Raw genomic sequence first — 25,419 nt, forward strand, 5'->3', positions numbered from 1 at the left:
CTAAGGCTAAAAGTCACTTCGTTGCTATCACATTGAACATTTTATATTTTTCAAAAACACGACATCAGGTAAGATGATGCAGAGTAACAATGAACTATTTTCTCTGAACTGAGAGGGAAAAGAGTGTCTGCATCCTACCGTCAGTCTCCAGAGCTTTCAGTATATGTAAATAACTATTCCTGATACATTAGTGTAATTTTATAATCCTATCGGGAAACATACCCTGCAATGCAAAAGTCCCATACTGACCTTTTGAACAAATTCTGAACAAAATCTTAAATAAACACATTTATCACATTTAGTCAAATTACAGAAGTGGGCAGTGACATCAGCAAGTCTGAACACTATTGTTACTAATGGGACAGAAGCCAGCGGAAAAAAAGCAGAGCTAGGATACACGCGGTGCAGTTTAAGAGAAATGCATTAGGGATTTTCTTTGATGCTCATTACTTTCTTTTTCTATATAAAGAAATTTAAATGTAGATAATTAAGGCAGCACGAAGAACTCCACTCTATTTTGTACACTGCCACTGAATAATTGCATTTTGTCCTGCATAATACCAGATACTGCTGCTATGAGATTAAGCAATATACTGCCACTTCACAAATCAAGCCACATGGCCCCATCTGTTTCTAGGTTTCATTACAGCACACCTACTGGTTAATAAAGAAACTGTTCACCAGAGGATTCAAAAATGCCTCTTATTTGACTTTTTCGAAATCAACAAGGTGGTGTTGATATAATTTGGCATAAAGTCTGATTTGTTATGGGAATTAGACACATACCTCCTCATCTGATCATGATTTAAGACAATATGTGAAGTACAGAAACCATCACTAAAATGGCTCAGCTCTGGGATTTCCCAGGTGCTAAATGCTCTACTCAAAGCCTCAGGGAAAATGCACAATTGCTCCAGGCCGTCACCCCAGGTTTAATTACGATCTGGGAGTTTTATTCCCTGGGCAGAGGGGACAGTCTGGAGAGAGCTTTGCCTCAACTTGGTCTTTAACTAAGCGACTCAAAGACAATATGCAATTCACCGCCTCATCTGCAAAACCCTCTCCAGGAGGCAAAACTGTTACGCATCCCTCAAACCCAGCCCAGTACCAGTGCCTGTGTGATGTCCCCAGACGGAACTGTCCTCTCAGTCCATAGCTTGTACACAGCACTGTTTTCATTTTGGATTGTAATTTATTTGTTCATATGTCTCTTTTCTATTAAACATCAAAGTCTTTAAGGACAGAGACCATCTTACTTATCTCTGTCATGCCCATCCCTCGAATAAAATCAGCATTTAAGAAATACTTATTACTATCCACCCCTCGCGTAAAATCAGCATTTAATAAACGTTTATTATTATTTATGCTAAACGACTATGTCTCTTAGTGCTGGTGCCTGGGAAATAGAAACTGCTTCATAAAATTAATTACCAGAAACTTGTTTTACTCAAAATTTCACTTGTTTTCCTCTTTTTATCATCATTCTGCTGTTAGAACTCAGCTCAGACTCTTATCACCCCAGACCAGGAAGATGAGGCATTTTAGCCCCCGCCCCCCACCACAATGGGTCATGCGACAAGTCTGGAGGCAGTTTTGCCACAACTGGGCTGGAGGGGACCAGGTGCCACTGGCATCTAGCGGGTAGAGGCCAGGGATGTTGCTAAACATCCTACAACAGAGAGAGGATGGCACCCCTCAATGAAGAATCATCCAACCCCAAAGGCCAGTGGAGTTAGGGCTCAGAAAAGCTGAACTAAACTTTGTTTTTCCCTTTTAGGGGGAAGGTAATTAATTAATTAATTATTTTAATGGAGGAACTCGGGATTGAACCCGGAACTGCATGCCTGCTGAGCACGCACTCTACCACTGAGCTCTACCCTCCCCACAAGACCTTCATGTCTTCAAATTGACCCCCGGTCATTCTACTCTATTTGTTCTCTTCCTCTCCTCTAGTCTATTCTTCCTAACAATCTTATTTTCCTACCTGAAGTATAGTTGACATACATCTTTACATTGGTTTCAGTTGTGCAAGATAATGATTTGACATTAGTGTATATTGCAAAATAATCACCACAGTAAGTCTAGTTACCATCTGTCACCACACACAGTTATACACATTTTTTTCCATGTGATGAGAACTTTTTAGATTTACTCTTAGCAACTTTCCAATATGCAATACAAAACAGTATTATCATATGTCACCATGCTACACAGCACATCCTTACAACTTATTTTATAACTGACAGCTTATACGTTTTGACCCTCTTCACCTACTGTGCCCCCACCCCCCCACCTCTGCAGTGATCACCAATCTTTTCTCTGTATCTATGACCTTGGTTTTTTGTTTTTTATTTCTGCTTTTTTTTTTTTTAGATTCCACATATAAGTGAGACTAGAAATATTTATTGTCCTTATCCTGTTCAAAAGGTCTTACACTTTTTTTTTTAGTATCTTTGTTTTTAGTTAAGAGTTGCTGCTGGAATTTTAGTAACGTTATCAATGGATCAATATGTCAAAAGCAGAACTAGAACAAAGTTTTAAAAATTCCTATTTCTAATCTAGTTGATATACAATGTTCTTAAACAAAATCTCTGAAATGAGGAGGATGCTGAGGAGAAAAAAACAGACTCCAGGGGATGGCAGCTAATTTTTCTTCAGCGATCCAAATGTCTAGAGCTACAAGGCTAAATGGACCTTCTAATCTCATTTGCAGAACAAATGCTGTGTCACTGAATGTTGTATCACACACTGGACTGTTACCTCTCATGCTGGCTAGATATCCTCTGATCTAACCGTGATTTGCTTAAAATTAATGTGACCTAAGATTAGTGGGTCTTAGAAACAATTTAAAAAAGAATTTGACTCCTTTTATTTATATGACTATTATGTTATGAAATTCCATAGAGTTCTTAAATGTGAAAAGTCATATACACAAATAGGTGGAAAATACTTATAGTAGTTTTTCTGACACTTTCCATAAAAACCACATTCCACAGAAATCACACAACCGATAAGGGATTCACATCCAGAATATAGAAATAATTCAACAACAAAAAACCAAACAACTCAATTTAAATTGGGCAAAGCACTTGAGATCTCTCTCCAAAGAAGATATACAAATGGCCACTAAGCCCATGATAAGGTGCTCAACATCATTAATCATTAGGGAAATGCAAATCAGAACCATAATAAGATACCACTTCATGCCTTTTAGGATGGCTGTTATCAACAAAACAGAAACTAACAAGTGCTGGCAAGGATGTGGAAAAATGAGAGCCTCTGTGCACTGTTAGTAGGAATGTAAAACGGCTCAGCAGTTTGGCAGCTCCTTAAAAAATAACTGCCAAATTACCATATAACCCGGTAATTGCACTCCTAGGTATGAACACAAAGGAATCGAGAAGAGGTGCTCAGACACTTGTAGACAAATGTAGTGTGATTCACTGTAGCCAAAAGGCAGAAACAACCTGAGTGTCCATCAGCAGACGACTGGATAAACAAAGTGTGGTCTATCCATATAATGGAATATTATTCAGTCTTAAAAAGGAAGGGAATTCTGACACCTGCTACAACCAGGATGAAACTTGACGACATTAGGCTACTGAAATGAGCTAGAGACAAAAAGCAAACTTTGTATACTCTACTTTCATGGGGTAAACAAAGTAGGCAAACTCAGACACAGAAAGCAGAATAGAGATTACCAGGACTGGGAGGAAGGGGAGTGGGGAATTTCTGTTTAATGGGTGCAGGGCTACAGTTTGGGAAGATGAAAAAGTTCTGGAGATGGAGAGGTGTGGCAGCACAGCAATGTGAATGCACTTAATTGTACATTTGATTTGCAATTCGCTGAACTGTATACTTAGAAATGGTTAAAATGGTAAACTTTATGTGTATTTTATCACAAGAAAAGTCTTCTTCCAAATGTTTTAATAATTTGCTCCCTCACTACCTTTGAGGGATTTTACAAATTTAAAGCCTCCCTCCGCCAAAATTAGAAGGTTTTCTTAAAACTCTAAATTTGCATTGGGAAATGTGCCACTGGTACACAGAAGCCTTGAGAGAAACTGGAATCCCGGGCAGATGAAACGCTGGGCCGTGTGCACACACACCCAGGCCCCGTCAGGTAGGTTAGTCTCCCGGAAGCAGCCCACACTTGCTGCAGGCCGTCACGGTGCTGTGACATCCCAGCTTCCTGCCTGCCTCTCAGATCCTTTCTTCCACTTAATGCCGAGTCATAGAAACATACCAATTTTCTCTGATGGTGGTAGTTTGGGGGCAAGAGGGAAGTACGGTTTTAAAAATAATGCTTGCTTCTAGCACTCAGAAAAAGGGGAAAATAAGTAGTATTTTGAATATTCAGAGCAAGGTTAAACATTTTAAGAGTAAGCAACTCATAACACTTGGAGACTATCAACACCACCTCAGGAAGATAATGGCATAAGTTTCTAGCATTCCAACCTCTATCCTTCCCACGGACAGCCTATGCTTGGAAACACTGTACGTCACCCCTCAAGTGTGGTATTTTATTATTCAACTTTGGAAAGGTCCTCAATTTAGTGACTCCATGAGCAAGAGGCTACATGATGTAATCAATTAAAAACAGGAGCTGAAGGACAAAGACCCGAGTCAATGGCAGCTCCATCCCTAACTAATTGGGACCTTTAAGTGACTAACTGCTTCCATCCTGTTCCCTCCTCTGTAAAACCAAAACAGTAATTGTTACCTTTCATCCGGAGAGGATGTGTACAAACGCGATTTGAAAACTGCGAACTATGTAAGGATACTCTTTTTTATTATCAACAAGTAGCTATATCTCTCCTTATTCTTTCTGCATTCCTCATTGTAGAAATAAACGGTGTCCCAAAACAGAAGGAAAAAAGAGAAAGAAAAAAAATCTCAGATACAAATCAGAGGCGAAGAAGGGGAAAAAAGGTGAGGGGAAGATAAACGTTCACATCAAAAATACAGTATCTCAACCATCTCAACATATCAGCATTTCATTAGGAATTAAAATTATGCCATCATTTTCTTTCCAATCAGCTGCCATTAATCAGCCAGCAGAGCTGGTGGATAGAAATTCTGAGCCCATACAGTGAATCATCTTCTTGAGTTTTCTTGCAGACTGTTGAGTACCTTCATGGGAGATGTTCTGAATTTTGTATAATTTAGATTACAATATTCTATAACTTCAAAAAAAAAGAAATTCTGAACCCACAATATACACTTTCTATGTAATTCCAGGACCAGACAGAAAGAGGGAGAAGGAGAGAAGACAGATGGACCCTGACAGAGATGAAGTGAAAACTGAACTCAGTTCGACTGTCCAGCAACTGCGTCTGTACAAAACATAACAGAGAACAAGCAACAAGCAAAAAAGAGTTCTGTCTGCCAAAAAAGATGTGTTACCAGTTCTGTGTACCAAAACGATCGCGCAGGACCTTATTTGCAACTATTTTCAACTCAGTTTAAACAGCAAGCATGTTTTTCTGGTTCCCAAGCTTGGAGTGAATCAGCAGTGTCACTGGGACTGCAGAGCTGACCCTGTTCTGCTCCTGAGTCACACCTGGCTGAGTCTGCAGCCGAACGGACAGTGACGACTTCCAGGGGCTGGGATTAAAAGTGCTTTGTGTGTGCTTTAAAATACTTTCATCCAAGTTGTTACTCTGAGTATGCATTTATATATTTTATATGAAAAACAACAGTAAATACTGTTGCGGGGCAAGGGCTGATTTGATGCTTCTAGTGTTTAATTTCAAACCAGACTCTTCACACGCTGGCCTCCCCACTACATGCCCAACCTCATCAATTCTCCCTTGGCCCGGACTCCCTCCCCTCTGTCCAGGAGGCCCGTGTACAGCGACATCCTGCTCTTCCTTCAGGATGGAGCTGGAAGCCAACTTCCCTGTGGCCCCCAGGCTGCATCATGAACCAGCTCCTCACAGCTCCTCTGGGCTCTCCCAGCACCCAGCACTGACCTCCACAAAAGCACCATCACACCTGACTCCTTATGTCTTCTTGTTTTCCCCAGAGATGCCAAGCTCCTTCTAAAGGCCACAGGCCACGCCACGTACAGCCCACCACCAGGTCTGGTGCACAATAAATGATGCCTAAATGAAGGTAAAATCTAGTTTCATCGATACCATTTTATTATTAAACCCTATGTAATAGTTAACTGCTGACCTAAAGCCCATTGCTTTGCTGATGTGATACAATAAATTCTTCTGAAAGGCAGAATTATATAATGCATCTCCTCCCTGCAGGTTTCATAGTCCATTTTCTTGAGGTGATGTTATGGAGAACACCAAGCTGTACTTGAAGAGCTCCAAAGTGTTAAATGGCTATGAATAACATTTCAAATGTCCTTAAAAATGATGTGTGGGCAACTTAAAAAGTTTTATTGATTGTGTATTGTGGGAGGTTGAGTTTCCTGGCAAAAGGCTGCCTGAAGGGTGAGATTATAAACTGATGGAGAAGAACCACTAATGAGCTGTGTTACAGAAGGCTGTTCGAGGAAGCTCACATTTTTAGCTGCCAAAGGTGTTCATGGTGTGTCAACCACCGTCTCACCAGCTTCGCTAGGTGGTAACGTGGGCTTTCAGACACACCATGCCACTTCAACTGGTCTTCGCTGGCCTTCAAACACCCTTTTGATTACATGATTCTCCTGTTCAAACCCTTTAGCATTTCTCTTTTGACCACAGGTTACCACTGAATAGTTCTCTTGTGCCTACAGATTAAAATCCAAATGCCTCCCCCTTCCTCCCACCTTACTCTACAAAGCACCAACCTATCTCAGGAGAAAGAGCAAGGACATGGTTGAAGAAAGTATTACATTTATTAATAGCAATGATGAAGCAGACGTGGCTCCCGGCGCTGTGCATTTCAAGATAAAACAGCCCCTGCCCTCTATGATGAATAGTCTACAGGGGGAGACAGAAATCTAAACACATTATTGGTGACAGGTACATTATAGTAACTGTTAGTAAAAGGCCTGGGGGAGGTTTTCTGTAGAAGGGGCTGTGCAGACTCCCTCCTCAACCAGCAGAGGGGCAGGGGGAGGTCGGAGAAGCAATGGCTCTCTCCTGGAGGACACAGGGGTGCAATTCCAGGCCTAGGGACAGCGTCAGCATCCTTAAGTTGTCACAAGGACTTACTGCCAGAATCCCTATTTCCACATTGCCTTCTATTTTACCTCTAGTTAGAGTCCCAAATCCCAAATGGTACCATTCTGATTACCCTTGTCAAGACTGACTCAAAATTTACACACAGTAAAAATGGAATTCTAATCAGGAAAAATTGGAGAAATCCTAATAGATCACAATTTTTTTGCATTAAAAAAAATCTTACTCTGGGGTGAACATTTTGATATTTGCTTTCCTGATCTGTCCCTCTCTAATTCAGCTAAGAAAGCCTGGAGACGAGGATTTTATTTTTTATGTGGTTACCTTTCTAGGTGGTCCCAAGGGCCTGGTTCAGGGCCTATCACAGGCGGTTTAGGTACAGCAAACACAGAGTAAATGACATTGAGTGAATAACCAAATATAAAAACTTTCTAAAGCAACTATGACATCCACAAAAATCACATTTTAAAACCCCAAGACATAATCAATACAGTATTAAAAAAATTTCTTTTAAACTCATATTTGCAATAAACTGCATCAATGACCATAGAAAGGAGGTGTCACTTCTTGGAAGTAAGAACCAGGCACCAACCTGCCATTGTTTGCACAGCAACACCTAATGACTGCTCTACATAAACACATAATAACCAATAAATCCTAAGCGAACCATTTATGTGCACAAAGGTTTGTCTTTGACCAACACCTCATCCAACTTCTGCTCCTAAAAATGAAATTCTACTACTACCAGAAAACAGGGCACGAATGATAAAATGCATCAACAAGTGAAGGAAAACCACTCGGGACCTGAAATTTTCTTAGCTTAACACAATTTTCTCACATGCATTGGCTTCTAAGAATCTCTCATCATCGGTAATCATCTTTCATGTCATTAACCCCTGGCGGCCCCACTTTCTGAACAAGTGGTGTTCATTTCTGTCTAGTCATTTGGAAATTGGAATTCATTTTCTTATAGAAACGATGTTCTCAATGCTGATAAATTCCGTGGCCAGCCCGTTAAGACCCTCTCAACCTCTAGTACAGGTGGCTTTTAATACCAAATTAGCCCAAATAGGTGATTGCCACCTTTGGCATCTGCCAACCTACTTTCTGCAGCAGCCCTTGCCCACGCTTAGGTGTCCCCAATCCTCAACTGTTCTCACGCACAAACCTTTCAATTACCTACTCTTTCTCCTTCCTCCTCCAAACAAACTCCAGCTATTTCACATGCGATTCTTAGCAAAGAAAAAAGCATGATCCCAGTGTTTGTAAACCACAGACAGCTTTTCACTGCTGCAGTGCTAAATCCATCTCATGACTGAAGAATACACGTCTCCTATTTATGGTCCCTCAAAGTTAAATCTGAAAAAGGGGGCAAGGAAGTGATCCCACATGAAGTATTAAATTTCCCCAAGGAAAAAATTCATATATAAAAATAACCCCACCAGTGATATCAGCTAATCAGGATAGAGCGAGAAAGAGAGATTTTTTGATATTTAGTATTTCCATCCAAAAAAGAAATTCAGTGTCTTTTTGGGAAAATCAGAACTTTGTAGGGCTAAGTTTACATTGATTTCATAGGTTAAATTTCTGTCTTTGAATTAAATATGGGTTAGGGAATGAGGGAGAGCGCCAGGATCTCTTCAGTGTTCAGGACTTCTGAAGTGATATGGCTCCATACGCATACATTTATACTTTTTTAATATTTACGTGTTTTCACTTTAAGTTTTGCATTTAAATTTTATGTCAGTCTCTTTGATTCTTAGAAAACGGTTTTTTAGTTGATTAGACTTCCCAATTTAAACTGTATAATTATCTATATTGTACAGGCATGACATTTATACACAGGTTGTATTTTTACATTATATTAACTCTATTAATTCTGAATTACTTAACAGAACATGATGCCTGTTAAGATGTGATTTAGTTCCGTTGGGTAATACAATGAGCAAGGCACGACAGTGAGGTTCAGCTCTCTGACAAGGCTGATAACAAGCCCCTCTATACATCCAACCTGACCACAACAGAAGCTCATCTCAGCACCAATCTGGTTTTTCTTTTGTGAGCGTAGTTTGAAACATACACATTAAAACCAGTATCAATTCTTCTGTGGCTACTGGTTGGGGGGGGGGAAGGGGGTCAGCATATCGCATTAGCAATTTTCAGTGGAATCGAATTAGAGTTTCATTGTGGTAGCTGTATCACGTTAAAAATCTGCTTTTTTTTTTTTGCTAAATGGTTTCCATTGTGTATTTAGTGAATCTGATACGGAAAATGGCTAATGCAATAAGAGTATCATAGAAGCTTTCCTGACTGTAATGCTCAGCCGCAATATTCAGGAGAAAGAGGCTTAACTGGGCTGGGCTGGGCTGGGCTGGGGGCACCCTCTCCACAGCCTCTTAACAAGCCCTCAGCTCAAGCTCAACACAGGATTCTCCACAGATGGACTGTTAAGACCTACTGAATTGGGGAAACTCCTCTCTAGGTTTTATTTTAGAAGAGATCAGGGCTTCAGTGAAAGATGTGTCATTTAATTCGTATTTATTGACTGAGCCCTGGGCAAGGCTCTGTGGTTGGCATGAAGGCAATGAAAAAGAGAGAGAAAACAGGTCCCTTACTTCTCAGATCTGGAAAGGATCTTTGGAGAAGAAAGAAGTTAGCGTATGAATAATTTAGCACCAGACAAGATGTGGCAAGAGCGCAAACTGCCAAGAGCCATGGGTCCTCGGAGCAGGACACATGTGCCCTGGGGGGCGGCAGCGCTGGACAGGGCCCTAAAAGCTAAGCGAGAGGCTAACAGGTCTGTGGATTGCTTCAGGGTGGGGAAGCAGGGGAGGCACTTTAGGCCTTGGTGGGAGGAAAGGTGCAGAGTGAGAGGCGAGCCAGGGTATGCACGGGAAATCACAGTTCTTTAATTGCAGCATAAAACATGGAAGGAGTGGGAGGATAAGCCTGGAAAAGTGGTCTGGGGTCAAGGCTGACAGCAGACACCAGCAGTGAGTGGTGTTCAGGATGGTTTGGGGTGGGACTTGACAGGACACGGTCCGTGGCTCACTGGCAAGAGTAACACCCAGAGTCCACCGGCCTGACGGCGTCTAACACTAACAAACATCTTGAAATCTTAACAACGTTAGTTAGCACATGTTTCTTAAGAGACAAAATTTATAAGAATATTTAATTTAAAAGGTTATTTATGGCCAAGGGATACTTGTTTATTTTTTGTTATGCCCTTACTCATAACATGAACATTTACTAAGTTAACAGAAAAAGAGCTTATACTGTTACAACTACTCATGAATTTACTGTTTGTTTTTTTGTTTTTTCCTTTAGAATAACTTTTCAGTGGCAACAGTAACCAAGGAAATATAAATCCAACAGCCTAGAATTACAACTACTTGAAGAGATTCATGATTTCAATGTACTGCTACATTTACTGTTTTATTCTGGACACTTCCCTGTTTCTGAATTCCTCCATAAATGTTAGAAGTGAAAAGCAGAAAGTCTGCCCTAAGCTTGGTGAGAGCTTTAAAATTCAATACAGAATGTTCTGCAAATTAAAAAAAAAAATCTTCTTTCTCTTTATACTCTTTACCCTCCCTTATATCAGGGTACATTTTGTGGATATTATTTCCAACATATTAAAGCAAACATGATGAAACTGCTTTTATTTACTGCAGAGAGAATGGCAGGTATAAACTAGTTAGTTGCCTAAGTGCTACAGTGACCACTTATTAAACACCAGCTCTCCGAATACGGCAAAGGAAATTGCACTCTTATTAAAAAGAATCAAACTATTTGTAAAACTGAAATTGAATATTTTAATCCTTATGAAATAATTTCTTGACAGATTTTTTTTTCCTCCTCCAACTGACCACAAGATTGGAACGGATAAACAGATTTGCCAGTTGTTTATTGCTTCTGGACTCCGTAGCAGTATTTCACTAAAAACAACAACAGAAATGTCTCCTCCTTCTCATTCCATGGTCTTTGGCAATCAGAGACACAGTAGTTGACATCTGTGAATATTTTCTGATTACTCATTAACTGGGGGTATATAAGTAAAAGAAAAAGAGTTTTGAAAAAGGGAGAAAAGTCAAATAGCTCTTGCTGACTTTAAAAGATCAATGACGAAGATGTGAAAATTGCAAAGTACTTAGAGGTTTAACCTAAGATTTGTTTATATCTTTGATTTTTAGCAAACATCGTCCTGATAAAAATGAGTTTGCACAGATCAGGAACATGTTGGCATTCTCTTAAACATAGCTTGAAACCACAGAGCTCAAGCATAAAACAGCTCTGACAAAGATAGCCAGTCAAGCATAAAAATGGGAGTTGGTTGTGTCAGAATAGATTAACAGGCTGAAGGCTGTCTGCTAAAGACAGTTGTCTTATACCATCAATGAAGGCGATCATTACCACTAAAAGTTATTTTCCTGATATATTACTTAAACTTCCATCATAATATATTTTAAATGCTCCTTATTTCTGAATGATTACATCACTTCTTATCTGCAGTGTCCTTCTTGGATAACCACAAACTTGAAAGCGGTCCAAAATCTTGCTCATGGTTTCCTACAAACATAGGGAAACTTACTTATCAAACTGTCTATTTGTAGTTAGAAGAATGTGTTTGGGCTTTACTTTTACTTCCTTTATTAAATATAGATCACCATCTCTAAAATGTAAACATCCAGCGGCATTCCCTCGTACTGACAGGAATCCCGAGGCAGAAGACAGGCCTGAGGATTAACACGTCACTCACTCAGAAGGATGCCCCAGATGCTTGGCTCAGCTATGGCCAAGGAGGTAGCATTATCAAATGCCTCATGACTTTACAGTTATACTCTATTAGTCCTGCTCAACAGTGCTTCCAAAAGATCATCCGAGAAATCTGGCAAGCCACTGAAATGGCACTTGTAAACTGGATCAATTAAAAGCAATCCACGGTGTCCGGTGGGTATGTATATGACCGTGAAATACTGGGTAAAGAATTTACGTGCAATTTTACTCCAAACTAGATTTACATCATTTGCAGGTTATTTCTCAGAAGTACCAGATACAGCCCAGAAACAAGACAACAGAGTATTTCTAAACTATCATTTCAAATTTCCACCGTCAAGGGTGGGAGGAGGAAGGAATAGTAACGGGAAGACTTGTCAGCGATTAGCCATCCATAAAAATGCTCCCCCCACCCCGCCCCGCGCTCCTCCTTCCGATCACAATGCTGGCGTCAGTCAGTCTCCTGTATCTGTTCCCCACCTCGCTCCCCTCCCCTCTGCGGAGAGCTGGCACCGAATGGCAGACGAAGGAAAAGACAAACACCCCAGCTCCCAACACAATCCAAGCGCAAGCCCAGAAACACTGGAACAATATTTCTAACTTTTTTTTCTCACTTCGCGTGCCTCAAAGGTAAGCAGAGTAAAAAAGCCAATGAAATAGAAGGCCAGGGAGGCCAGCTGAGTCACAATTAATACCCCCAGCCCGATTTCTCCACTGTCCTCCCCACCACCTCCGGCCACGGCAAACGGTTACTCAGCTGCAAGTCTGGGTCTCCACGTCGCCCGTCCTCCGTGCTCGGGCCCCGCGCGCTGCGCAGCCCGGGGACCGACAGAGAGCGCGCAACGCTGCCCACGCCCCGAGGCCACAGCCCCGCACCGCCCGCACCCCCGCCGCGGGACAAGCATCCTCCGACAGATCCCAGGTGCGGGCTGCCCGGGCCGCTGCAGCCACGAGGAAGGCGCTTTGCCACCTCCCCAGAGCGGTCCCCTGCGGCCCCTCGCCCACCCTGCCCCACCCCAAACGGGCTCCACCAAGAAGTACTGAGGTGGAGGGTACAAAGAGCCAAGCCACACACCAAAGAGCCTCCAAGACGTCCCTTGTGGAAGAAAAACTTAGCCGCACACGCATCCACACACGCTCGCGCCCAGCACGCGCCGGGGAGGGCATCTCTTACCTGTCCCCGCGATGCCACTCATCCCTCCCCCCGCCCCAGGTCTGGCCGCCCCCCCGCCCCCGCCGAGGGTCCCCCGGCCGCCCGCTCCGAGCGCCGCGCACTCACTGCCTGGCTGCGCGCGCCCAGCGCCTGCAGGGCCCCGCGGCGGCGGCGGCGGCGGCGGCGACCGAGACAGCGGCTGCAGCAGCGGCGGCGGCGGCGGCGGCCCCAGCCGGCGTCAGTCAGACTGGAGCCGCGAAGCCTCATCGCCCGTATTAGTGCGCCGACCTGGAAAGCCGCCAGGAGCCCTGCTCGCGGGCCCGCCCCCGCCCGCCCGCCGCTGCCGCGCGCCCTGGCCGCTCCCCGAGCCGCCGAGGAGAGCGCGCGCCGCCCGCCCCGCGGCCACGTGCACCGGGAGGCCCGCGCGGCGGGGGCGCCCAGCCCCGGCTGCGTCCGCGTGCTCCTGAGAGACCCCGGGCTCTCCTCCGTCCGCGATCGAGCCCCCTCGGTGCGGAGGTTCCTCCCGGCGCGGGGCGCCTCGCGGGGCTCCCCCGCCTCCCTGAGCCTTCCCGCCTCCACCTGGAGCCGGAGGCCCGAGGAAGGCTGCCACCAGAACCACAGACACAGGACCAACGAATCGGTTTGGAACCCTCCCCCTCCCCCGCCGCGGCTTTCTGACAGGTTTCTGGGCCCTGAGGGTTGCTGTTTACTTCCTGTTTGTTTCTTACTTGCTTTGCAGAGTAAAGGGGATCTCTACACCCACCGACAGCGCCAGAGTAACTGGTCTGCAGTGGCACAGGCAGAAGAGAATCTCCTCACTGAGTGGTGAGTGGTGGTTAAAACTAGTCATATAATTTCGTGGACTGTCATTTCCTTACCCCTATTTATTTGCTCAACAGCCTAGCATATAATATATACTGTTATCTAATCTAATAAAGAAACAAATTTACGGGCAACTGAGCAACGTTAATGGCCAACCTTCCTTGCTCACGGCCTTCTGAGATTAATGTGGACTCCCCTAACCCACTCAGAATACGCGTGGGCCTTTCATCAACATACTGATGGCCTTTGAGTCCACAGCAGGCAGCATTTCTTCATAGAAAAGGCATTTACTGCAGAGATGAAAATAGAATAAAGCCACATGGGAGAGTATTCACTTTGGGCCTGTATGTAGAGGAATCAGTCCTCCAAAAGGCCTAGATACCGCTGAAATGCAAGGCCATGAATTTAAGTGCTTTTTCGTCCTCAGAGCCCTGCACTTTCTTCCTGTGGTTGATGCCACGTTCGTATTATCATACTGTTGCTGAGCAGTGCATGACCATGTTTAAAACAGTATTTGTGAAAAACAAAACAAAACAACCCCCAGCATTTGTGGTAGAACTTTAAACTCAAATTTAAATCACCTTTCTACACCTGGCCCATTTTCCTCTGCTCCAGGCTAGGTGTTAAGTTTGGGATTGCTCTGGGTGTGAAACTCCAGGAAACCTTCAGACTGCTAAGAACTACAGATTGTGCTGGCTGTGCATTTTATTGCAGGTAAACTAATTCGGTTCTCAAAATTGATACCATGTGGTTTACTTTTTTTTTTTTAATGTTATTAAGAAAAGAAATGACCCAGCCGCTGCTTCCTTTGCTTAAGTGCATTAGACAATGCAGAGGACACAACAGAGCAAGAAATTATAACTTCTCGGTGCTGGCTTGGGCTTCTGACACAGACTTTTTTCAAGTTCACAGAATTCTCTGGGCTCCTGGCAGGACTTGGATTTGCAGATTCATTAAGTGTATGCAGTCTGCTTTATCTGTACACCCCCATTTACATACCAAGAAATTTGGGCATTTAGAAGTTAGCCTGTCATTTATACAATACCTCACTTATCCCTCAAAGGCAGTGTAGAAGGTTAATCCTTTATAGCCAAGAATAATAAGGTCTGGTGAGTCCGAAGACGGAGAAAATGCCCGCTCTGGGAAGGAAGGCTCAGTGTTGACACTTCATTTTTCAGAAGCTGAAAATCCTTGCAATAGGAAATCCACACTCTTTGCTTTATTTTTCCCCTCTTGATTTCTTGATTGGCTGCAATTTTATTCTTGTTTGAACTTCCACCAAAAAACTACATAATGGGAATCACATGAGAGGTGAGACAGTCACAGGGTGTGATTTGGTGGAAACGCCAGTAAAATTTTGGTTCAAGACCTGAAAACCACAGCAAAACAAGGTCCATCTTTTCTGAATTACAAGAACTTGGCAGAACGTGAGCTCTTGCAGTCCATGAAGCAGTGGTAGGAAAGGCATCCTCTTTACCCATGAGAGGGTCAGTTCTTTTCACTTGTCACATGCTCTACATAAGGACACAGTTGTGACAAAATCTGTAGTAATCCACAGATGGGAAGATTCTGCTTTGTGCAACGGTTGTACCTTATTTTTGATCCAGCGTGATAATGGTTCCACTCAGAGCCATTGGAATTGCTGCCTACACACCTCTCCCACTTCTGGTCTCCTTTCTACCTGTCATCTGTAGTTCTGTCTCAGCTCTGCACTTTTTCTGTCCCCTCCCCAACCCCAAACTTTCCTTCAAGAGCCATCGTTCATTCCATAACCAGTATTGAATGCTTTCCTAAGTAGCAGGGATCTGGACCAACCGTATCAACACAGAGCCCTCAGTCACCTGGGTCTCACTAGGAGAGACACACAGACCATTGGTTCTCATACAACTTCATGTGTCACTAGGGCTGGGGGCACAGGAGGTGTCAGGGAGGTCTCTATGGAGGTGAAATTCAGCCACAGCTCGAGACGTGAGTATGAATGGCTACCACCCAGATAGCCAAAGGTACTGCCCGCCGCCGCCAACCGCCCACCACCTCGGTGGGTGTAGCTCTGTAGATGCTGACCCTGAGGCTCTGTTTCATCCAGCCTCCTTGGCCAGACGCTCGGATGCAGGCACAGTCTGCGTGATCATAAAGAGCCCAGAATGCCAGCTATGTGCAGAATTCGTTGAGGTTTTGAGTATGAAAAATCTGTTTTTCTACAGAACTGTCAAACTACCTGGATAAATAAGAAAAATAATGTTAGAAGGACGGACGTCACCGAATGCACGCCCTGGGTTTGTGACAAGGGCGTGCTAGAGCCTCTTGGTTTAGTGGCAGAGTGACAGCTCTGTCTCCTGTGGTGAGAGTCCCGCTGCCAGGACTAGGCCCTGCTTGATGCACGGCATCTTGTTTCACACTCACGACATTGTAGGATGAGAATTCCTATCTGTACTTCACAGTTAAGGAACATGGGAGGCATAACAAAATGTCCCCGGGTGTCCAGCTCAGAATTCAAACTCTAGTCGTCCGGACTCCAAAGCTCAGGCGTTTAACCATTACACCTCACTGCCTTCCTGGAACTTGAAGTTGAACTGCAAAGTGTTTGAGCAGAGTGTGACATGGGTAGTGACACTGAAGAAGAAAAATCTACAGCCTGTAAAGTGGAAGTGGGTGGTGGAGAAAAGTTTTAAGAGACAAGAGGTAGGGGACCAATTAGGGAGCCCCTGCAACCATCTAGGCATGAGGTGAGCACTGTCTGGAGAGGACAGTGTCTGTGTGATTATAGGAAAGGTGGGAGGTGCTGCATTTTATAAACACTGTGAAGGGAAAAAGATCAATAGAATTTGGTTAAAAAACCCAAACAACTGGAAGAATCAAGAATCAAAGAAGGGAGAAAAACAATGGGGTTGCGAACAGTGCTGGCGACCATGCTGGGACTGTCAGTCACCAGGAGAGATAGAATGATGAAGTTTGGGGACTGGAGAGCAATGTCCCTGATCTTCTGGTATGCAGCTCCAGAAGTTGTTGCCATGTGAGAATGGGGCTGGAGTTTCAAGGGATAAAAAATATCCAGATTTTTATGGAAAAATCTTAGAATTAAAGATTTTTGCTAAGAATTTTTTTTTAAAGCCAAGCCAAAGAAAACATTTGTGAGTGAAATTTGACTAGCAGTTTGCATCCTCTTGAGTTTTGCCCTCTCTCCAGTCCATTTGAGTCTCTTTTTTTCTATAAGAGAGAAACAGTAACTCAGATCATTACTTAAATCAAGTCAGAGCTTACTTATCTCGGGGAAGCAAAACTCTTCCCCAAATCCATGTAATATTTGTCCTTTCTCCCGCTGTCAAACTTCTCAGTGCGTGGTTTTTATCTGACTTCTCTTCCTTGTAACCCACAGCTTCTTAACTTCCCCCAATCTGGCTTTTGCCTTCCGTCATCACTGTTAGATTTCAGTGCTGTTCTAACATTCTCAGAGGTCACTGTGACCTTTCAACTAATAATTCAGTGACTTTTTTTGATCCTCATTTTTTAAAAAGTTTTGAAATATGTCTTTATTATTTTAGTTAACTTAAGGTTACTTTTGTAATTAATTAAATCCATCCATTCATTCAAACTGTTGCTTGGTAGCATGCTATTTAGGGATTAGATGAGACTGACTTTTTTTAAATCATCTTAAGTCATTTTTAAATGTACAGTTCAGACGTGGTAAATATATTCACATTGTTGTACAACAGATCTCTAGAACTTTTTCATTTTGGAAAACTGAAACTCCGTAACCACTAAACAGTAATTACCCCTCCACCTTCCCCCTCAGCTCTTGGCAACTACTTTTCCACTTTCTGTTTCTATGATTCTGACTGTTTTAGATACTTAACATGAGTGATGTCATTCTGTATATGTCTTTCTGTGACTGCCTCATTTCATTTAGCATAACGTCCTCTCGGTTCATCTATGTTGTACCATGTGGTAAGGTTTCCTTCCTTATTAATGCTCTGTAGTATTCCATTGTATGTATGGACCACATTTTCTTTACCCAACCATCATTCAGTGGACATTTGGTGTGCTTCCTCCTCTTGGTTATTGGGAATAGTGCTGCAGTGAACATGAGTGTGCAAATATCTCTTTTGAGATCCTGCTTTGAATTCCTTTGGATGTGTACCCAGGAGTGGGACTGCTGGGTCACACAGTAGTTCTGTTTTCAAGTCTTTAAGGAACGTCAATATTGTTTTCCCTATGGCTGCACCATTTTCTGTTCCCACCGGAATGTGAAGTGCACAAGGGTTTCAGTTTCTCTGCATCCTGGCCAACACTTGTTATTTTCTGTTTTTTTAATAGTGGCCATCAATTCAGTGGGTGTGAGTGGTATCTCATTGTGGTTTGGGTTTGCACTGCTCTTACTGTTAGTGATGCTGAACATGTTTTCATATGCTTGTTGGATTTTTGTGTATCTTCTTTGGAGAACTGTTTATTCAAATCCTTTGCCCAGTTTTTAATCTGGTTATTTGGTTTTCTTGTTGAGTTGTAGGAGTTCCTTGTAGATTATGGAGAATAACCCCTTATTAGGTATGTGATTTGCAAGTATTTTCTCCCATTCCGCAGGTTGCCCTTGTACTCTGTTGTTTCCTTTGATGTGTAGAAGTTTTTAAGTTTGATGCTGTCCCATTTGCCTGTTTTTGCCTTTGTTGCCTGTATTTTTGGTGACGTATTTGATCCTCATTCTTTGATGCCTCTGCTGCTTTTAAGAAACCCACAGGTTTTGAACAAATTAACTGAATAAGTGAACAAATGCAACACATAAAAAGAAGAGAACAGGTAACGTCTAATTCAAATTTCACCTGAGCTCCACCATATTAGGCTTTTCCTTCACTTGTCTCATTGACACCTACTTTTCCTACAGATCTCAGCTCAAGTGTCACATCCTAGGGAAGCCTTCTTGGTCCTCTCTGACTTGGTTAGAGCCTCTCTCTCTCTCATTCATAACCAACACTGTTCCAAATTGACTTATATTTAATTACTTGATTAATGTCTGTCTCCTTCAATTAACTGAAATCTGTAAGAGAATGAGAGGTGTGCCTGATTTTGTTCTTGTTTACTCCTAACACCTAAAACAGTGCCTGGTGTACAGCAGACGCTCATCAAATACTTGTTAAATGTATGAAGATGACTTAGGAGAAGAGAATACAGGAACAGATCCTGACCTAGGATCTGTACCAGGCTTTTGGTATCCCCAGGGCTTAGCAGTGCGAAGCTAGGCGTTCAGTATGTACTTACTGAGAGAATGATGGAATGAATGAATGATTTATAAGATATATTTTCTTCTTTCATTTTTTGGAGGAGGTGCTGGGGGTTGAACCCAGGACCTTCTGCATGGCTTTACCACTTGAACTGTAACCTCCCCGCCAGGGACTGTCTACTTTTGATGCAGCCCCGAAAGCAGGTTTCCCCGACTCCCACGCTGCCACTGATCATTGCTGGAGCCTTTTCCCTCCTCTGTCGGATCCTCCCTGGTGGGGAGGAAGTTGCCTACAGCCTCCACGGAGGCTGCAGGGAAGTTTAAGCTCACTGCTGTTGTGTGTGAGTTTTCACTGGGATTCCTAGAGGCCACCGGGAGAAGTATTTCCCTGGTGAAAAGTTTCCACTTGGAACATGAAGAACAATTTCTCCGCAGAAATGGTGCTGCAGAACGTGGTTAGGTGTTACTGCAGGCAGGTACAGGGTAGTTCATGTGTCACAGGAACACTCTGCAGGCTGCCCTTCCTGATACTATTTTCATGGGAAAAAGCCTTTGGGTTCCAAACAACCGGTTTGTAAACTGGCTTGGATGAAACCCACTAGTAAGCTGAAGACGGGCTGAGCACTTCCAGGCGTGCATGGCCACGTGGTTCTACAGGTGAGACTTACAGGTATCAGGCCCTTAAAGTGTAGAGTTCTCAGAGGGCAGGGATCTGTTTCGCTTGCACATGTAGAACACTCTGTCACTATATCAAGTGATCCTGGGATGAGGTTCAAATAAAGAAAATATAGCAAAATACAGCATAGAGAGAGAGAACCCTGGGAATAATTTGAGGCAGAAACGGTTTCTGTTTTCAAGGAGCTTACTGTCCAATGCAGATGTGACAGTATCACTGTTGAAACTCCTGGAGAGGAGTCATTTTTAGCATACTTACTTTTCTACATCTTGTCTCTAAAATGTTGTATTTAATGTACTTCTGACACTTTCTATTTACATATCCCAGTTATCAGACCTTGAAAACCTGTAGTATCACAGTCACTGAAGAGCGCAGGCCCTGGATCTGGCCCAGGGGGGCCAGAATCTCAACTCCACCGTGTCTGAGCTGTGTGACCTTGGGCAGGCAACCCCGTTGTGCCTCGGTCTCCTCTTCTGCTGTAAAAGTTAGGAGAGACATTAGAGTAGTGGTAGGCACACGGGTAACACTCAATAAATGTTAGATGTTATCATTTCTACTTTCTCTAAAACATCAGAAACAATCTAATTCTGATTTTTAGGTGTTCACTGTTTTATAATTGCTATTTGATTAGTCTTTAGTTTCTCAAAAACACAGGCTTCTGATGTTATTAGGTAAATACATTTATTCATATTATAAACTTTCTCTTTTCAATAAAGAATTTGCAATTTTTATTAACATAAACTCAAGAGGGAAGGGTTGCCAGCAGACAGAGAAGAGTATACATAAAATTAGGAGGAAGATAAATAAGACTACAAGAAAGTGGATACCTTTGTGAGCAAGCCTATATCCTTCCTTTAATATATAATTTCCTAGAATTTTACAGAATGTCTTATGGGTTTAATATTGATAAATTTGTGTATATTTAAACATTTGCTAACTTTATTTTTAAATCCCTGAACATTGTTACATGATTGTGGTTTATATTTCAGTTTGCAAGAATTATATAGGCACTTCAGAGTAAGAATAATTGCTTCTGTCTTCTGTTTAAAAAGTTTATTTCTCAGAATCATAATGATAATTAATCTAAATACACAAAATGGCTAAAGCAAAAAAAAAAAAATCTGACTTTTGTTACAAACACCTTAAAATTTTTTTTGTCCAAAAAGAGGTATAAAAGTTTTTACTTCTGGCAGTAAATTCTTTAAAATTATCAAAAGGCAGACAATGGCATTGATTTATTCCAGCTTTATTTAAAATTTTAATTTAAAATGAAATAATGTGAAATAATGTGACACTGATGCGTAAGAATACAATCAAAGATGGCAAATAACCTAATTCACTTTCCTGGTTTGTTCAAGCCTCCAGGCACCAGTCAAATACCGAAGTCGTATAAAAAGTAGGTCCTTGCCCATCTGTAGCCAGCTCCAGAATGGAACTAATTTAGAACCTGTGATTTAAAAATAATTAAAAATAAACATGTTTTCAGGAGAAAATGTAACAGTTTAAAACTGTGTTGTAGACACTGGTTTACATGACTTTTGTGAGCTTCTAGTCACCTTAATTTATGTTATTTATATTATGTATGTATGTCTGTTAAACATTTAATTCCATGTGCACATTTAAAAATGATTTTGGGGGGAGCAAATCTTCATGTTTCACGTACTGCCTTTCAGTCTTAAGTACTATGATCAGGTACACCCCTGTATATAATACAAGTAAAATACAAGCATAATAGATTAATAATCTGAAATAAGAAGGCCAAGACAAAAACCAGCTTTTATTCTAATTCTACCAAAGACTCTCAATCAGATAAAATAAATACATTTAGCTAGGCCTTCTTCTTGTCCAGTGGTTGTCAAATGGCAACATGCCAAGCAAGCCCAGTGGACGACACAGCATCTGCCTCCCTGAACATGTTTTAAGATCTTACCTTCTTTGATTTGACCCCGGAAACTGTTTTTTTCAGTCAGTCGGGAGTGGAGCCTCCCTACCCATTGGTCAGGTAACTGGGGTGCTGGGTGGTAAAGTGACACGGTCAAGGCCGCAGGACTAATCACTGGCAGTTTCCAGATTTCAGCCCAAATGCTCTAGCTTCTTTCTCTTTTTCTTTCTCTTCCCCCCAGCTTTACTGAGGTGTAAGTCACAAATAAAACTGAAATATCTTTAAAGTGTACGATGTAACGACTTGATAAACGTATACACTGTGAAATGATTACCACAATCAAGTTAACACATCCACCTTACTTTTATTTAAATCATGGACAAAAGAATTAAACATCTTCAAAGCCAAAGTGAGTGGTTTCTCTAAAAACAAAAAAACAAAACACCCTGAAGTGAAATGAAACTTGGGAAGATCTACATTGTGAGTTTTGGATAGCCCCACTCTCGGGAGGTACACGGCTGAGGGGGCTGGGCGTGATGGACACAGAACTGCTCTCTGAGTGCCAGCTAAGGAAATGTAATACTCAACAATCTGAGAGATGCAAATGAGAAAATGATAGAAAATGAAACATATTTTGACTTTTCTCCACTTCAACTTCCCATAGAGTCTCTGCTGGGCAGAGATCAACACAGACAGATCAATGGAGTGATCATGATGCGTCTGTGCAATCCTTTCACCCACCTCCCAGGCCCCTTTAATCGAGGCTGCTACTGTGGAGATTAAATTTCTGTAAACTTAATATGATTCAGCAAGACTCCAAGAGCCTGAATTTGTTCTGGACTATGTAGTCTCATTCTTAACCTTTTTCTGTCCCTAAACACTTGAGGTTGCTTACTGCAGCAAAAGAAGTGACTTTGAAAAAGCCTCCAGTGAACCGCTGCCACACTGGGAATTAATTTAGGAGCATTCTAAGGCAAGCAACAGAGAAAACCGGAATATATTTTAAATTCTACACAGCGAGAGCTATCTAAGCTTTTCTGAATGGACATTAGATGATTTCACATTGCTAGAGATGTTAGACAGCTTTACATTTTTGGATATATGTACAGATGCCAGTTAAAAACTGGCTGTGAATGGACTGTGGACATTTGGAGTAAAAACTATAGTTTCTTATTTAGTTTTGCATAGTGGTTTGTAGGTACTCAATTAATATTCATGGAGTAATGAAATAATACTAAAAAAAAATGGCACTGCAAACAGTAAAGTTTATCTCAAGACTATCAACCTTGCTTGTAGCCTGCAATCACCACGATCTTGTCTACTGTACAAGTTTTACTGAATTCCCCGTGCAAGCCAGGAGGCCTGCGGAAGACCCTAACAAGAGACTAAAGCCATACAGAAGGCAGCCAGCCAGCTGGAGGGTGGCGGGGCTCAGAGGCAGTACTCTCTACAGATTGCTTTTCGGAGTCAGGATAACTGAGCAGGCCCTGATGGGGGCAGGGGAAACATTAAAGGCAGCCGACTTTATTGGACAACTGTATTGTGTGACGTCCTCCCCCACTTGAGATCAGCTGTAACATGAACAATAGACTCACCTTCAATTTCCGTCCAGTTGACAGCAATTTCTGCTATTGGAATTTTAAAGAACTGTGCTATGTAAAGCAGTTCTACATCAAATGCCCTGGAATAGAAAATACATTGATACCTATTTTTAAAAAGACAAATAGAGTGTAATTAAATCTCTCCCTTGGCATGTTCTACAGAAGCTTACATGGCAGATATAAAAGCTTATATTGTAAAAGTGAAGGTCAGATAAACATCAGGTCAAATAAAAGCTAAGTAGTTCAGTAGCTTCAAGGCAAGTAAGATAATTTAGCATGCCACTGCATAACATTTCAATGAGAAATACGGTGTTTCAATCACAACTCAGAAACTCCGAGAGGTAAAAATGGCCACTTGGGCTCCAAGAGAAAATTTAATCCTGGAAATTTTCAAGATTGATGGTTTTCGAATCCCAGCCTTAACTAGCCCCAGATAAAGAACTGACAGCATTTGCAGCTGATTCAGAGAGCTCATAAAACATAACTCTGAGAAGCTCTAGGAAAGACAGTCTCAATCCCCTTAGAGTTCCTTGATTACGTTCTCCTACATGAAAGGGTCAAGGTTTCCTTTTTAAATCCAGGGCCCCTGTGGCCGGTCTTCCCCTCTTCCCTTCCCAGTGCTGTCCTGGATGGCACAGTGCCAGCAGCTGTGGAAGTGGGAAGCCAGTCTAGACTAGTCTGAAATGCCCTTTGGGTATAACTGAATACATACATAGGAATTAGATGTATTGTCTCACGCTGACATACACTGTTGAAATCATCTCTAGTCTGAATTCCAGTTCAGCCTTCCTTCTACCTGTGAAAGGTTCCTTCTTAAAGCTCCTCTTCAGTCAGCCCCTGGGTTTAGGTTGAATCTGCTTTCCTTAACACTTTTGAATCCTGTCTCCGAGAGCACTGAAGGCTTCCACTGCTTTGCTTTCATCCTTAGGTCATTAACCCCTGACTTTCCGGACTGCATGGAACGCACTTCGAACTTCCAGGGATTGGTTTTCAAATAATAGCATGGACAAGGAGATGCCTAAGATCTACTTCTATGTAATTCCCTGATCCCAGATAATCTGAATTGGGGAGTTTTGTTTTCTTGGCCACAATATTACCACCATCCATTATGCAACTAGTTTAAATCCCAAGTGTTTGGATAATTCAGTATGAAAACTATTTTTTAAAACACTTAATGCTGTTTCTTATCCTAATAAAATATTTACTTAAGATGATAAAACCATCTACAAAAGTGTTCTTTGTGTTTCTAAAAGGACTATGTAAAACTTCCGTTAAGCAGAATTGTGACACTCATGAAAGGAAACAGTTCAAGTATTAAGCCTGGTACTTAACCCTTAAAACTCTCTCCTTTAACAGAAAAACAAAAAATTACTTAATGGGCTGCTGAGTTAGTTCTAATGATCCTTTAATAATCTGACCTGGATTAAGTATTTTTCTGAGGATATTGGTACAGACTTATCAAAAACACCAAACAATGTAAGAATGATGGATGAAAAGAAGTGGGAGAAAAAAACCACTGATTAACTGAAATTAGTTTATATTAAAAAAAAAACTGAACGGGCTATTCATTCCTAAACTATTATTTTTATTGTATCTCTCCCCTTAAACATGTTAGAAGACATGGGATGTTTATAAACACAAAACAAAACAAAACAAAACAAAACAAAACAAAACAAAACACTGCAGTTTACAGCAACATATTACAAATAAGAAACCAATCCGTTACCGAAGCAAACTTTAATTAAAATACCAGGTACTTCTGGATGGAACCTCATGCTAATAAAGAGGAGCAGCATAAGGGTTATTCTCCAACTAAGCTGACTCCTTGGGTTTCTGCAAAGGTGGGGAGGGCAGAGCCATCGTGTTTTCTTTACTCACTTCCTGATACATCTGGACACATTTCTCGCAAACAGACACATTTCTGAAGAAGGAAGGGTATGCTGAGACTGTGAAACACGGCAGACACACGCATGCTGTGCTGCTCCCTCCTGACGTCCCACTAACATTAAAACGATGGGATAAACATACAAGAACAGAAAGAAGAGAGTTGACAGTAATAAAAAAAACTTGAAAGCTGGAAGGCAGCTGGACAGGTGGTGACTAGGGACAGTGACAGTGGGAGATGCCTGAGCAGGCTAATGGGCACCACAGGGTCCCCCAGAGGCTCAGGCATCAG

The 25,419-nt window shown here is 42.1% G+C and overlaps 3 protein-coding genes across 5 annotated transcripts in view; 1 reads left to right on the forward strand and 2 right to left on the reverse strand.

Annotated features, from left to right (window-relative positions):
• Nucleotides 1-13,316, reverse strand: part of SMAD9 (SMAD family member 9) — a 51,710-nt gene extending 38,394 nt beyond the window's left edge. The window contains exon 1 of one of the 3 annotated variants that reach the window (XM_072976146.1): nucleotides 13,177-13,316. The gene's annotated coding sequence lies outside the window, so the exon portion shown is untranslated. Of the gene's footprint in view, nucleotides 1-4,723; nucleotides 4,740-13,071; nucleotides 13,111-13,176 lie in introns of those variants that run through there. The other 2 variants (XM_072976148.1, XM_072976149.1) reach the window with 2 other exon arrangements.
• LOC140701043 (uncharacterized) overlaps nucleotides 1-20,181 on the forward strand; it is a 34,497-nt gene extending 14,316 nt beyond the window's left edge. The window contains exons 2-5 of the mRNA XM_072975906.1: nucleotides 12,599-13,690; nucleotides 13,790-13,875; nucleotides 14,488-14,586; nucleotides 14,707-20,181. Of these exons, the coding sequence (XP_072832007.1) occupies nucleotides 12,599-13,690; nucleotides 13,790-13,875; nucleotides 14,488-14,586; nucleotides 14,707-14,944 (1,515 nt within the window). The 3' untranslated portion in view covers nucleotides 14,945-20,181. The remainder of the gene's footprint in view (nucleotides 1-12,598; nucleotides 13,691-13,789; nucleotides 13,876-14,487; nucleotides 14,587-14,706) is intronic.
• An 809-nt stretch (nucleotides 20,182-20,990) lies between these two features.
• Nucleotides 20,991-25,419, reverse strand: part of ALG5 (ALG5 dolichyl-phosphate beta-glucosyltransferase) — a 36,377-nt gene continuing 31,948 nt past the window's right edge. Inside the window, exons 9-10 of the mRNA XM_072976150.1 lie at nucleotides 23,238-23,323; nucleotides 20,991-21,207 (exon numbers count right to left, since the gene is read on the reverse strand). Coding sequence (XP_072832251.1) covers nucleotides 21,092-21,207; nucleotides 23,238-23,323 — 202 coding nt within the window. The 3' untranslated portion in view covers nucleotides 20,991-21,091. The remainder of the gene's footprint in view (nucleotides 21,208-23,237; nucleotides 23,324-25,419) is intronic.

The sequence above is a fragment of the Vicugna pacos genome, chromosome 14, assembly GCF_048564905.1.
Source record: "Vicugna pacos chromosome 14, VicPac4, whole genome shotgun sequence".
In the NCBI taxonomy this organism is placed as follows: domain Eukaryota; kingdom Metazoa; phylum Chordata; class Mammalia; order Artiodactyla; family Camelidae; genus Vicugna; species Vicugna pacos.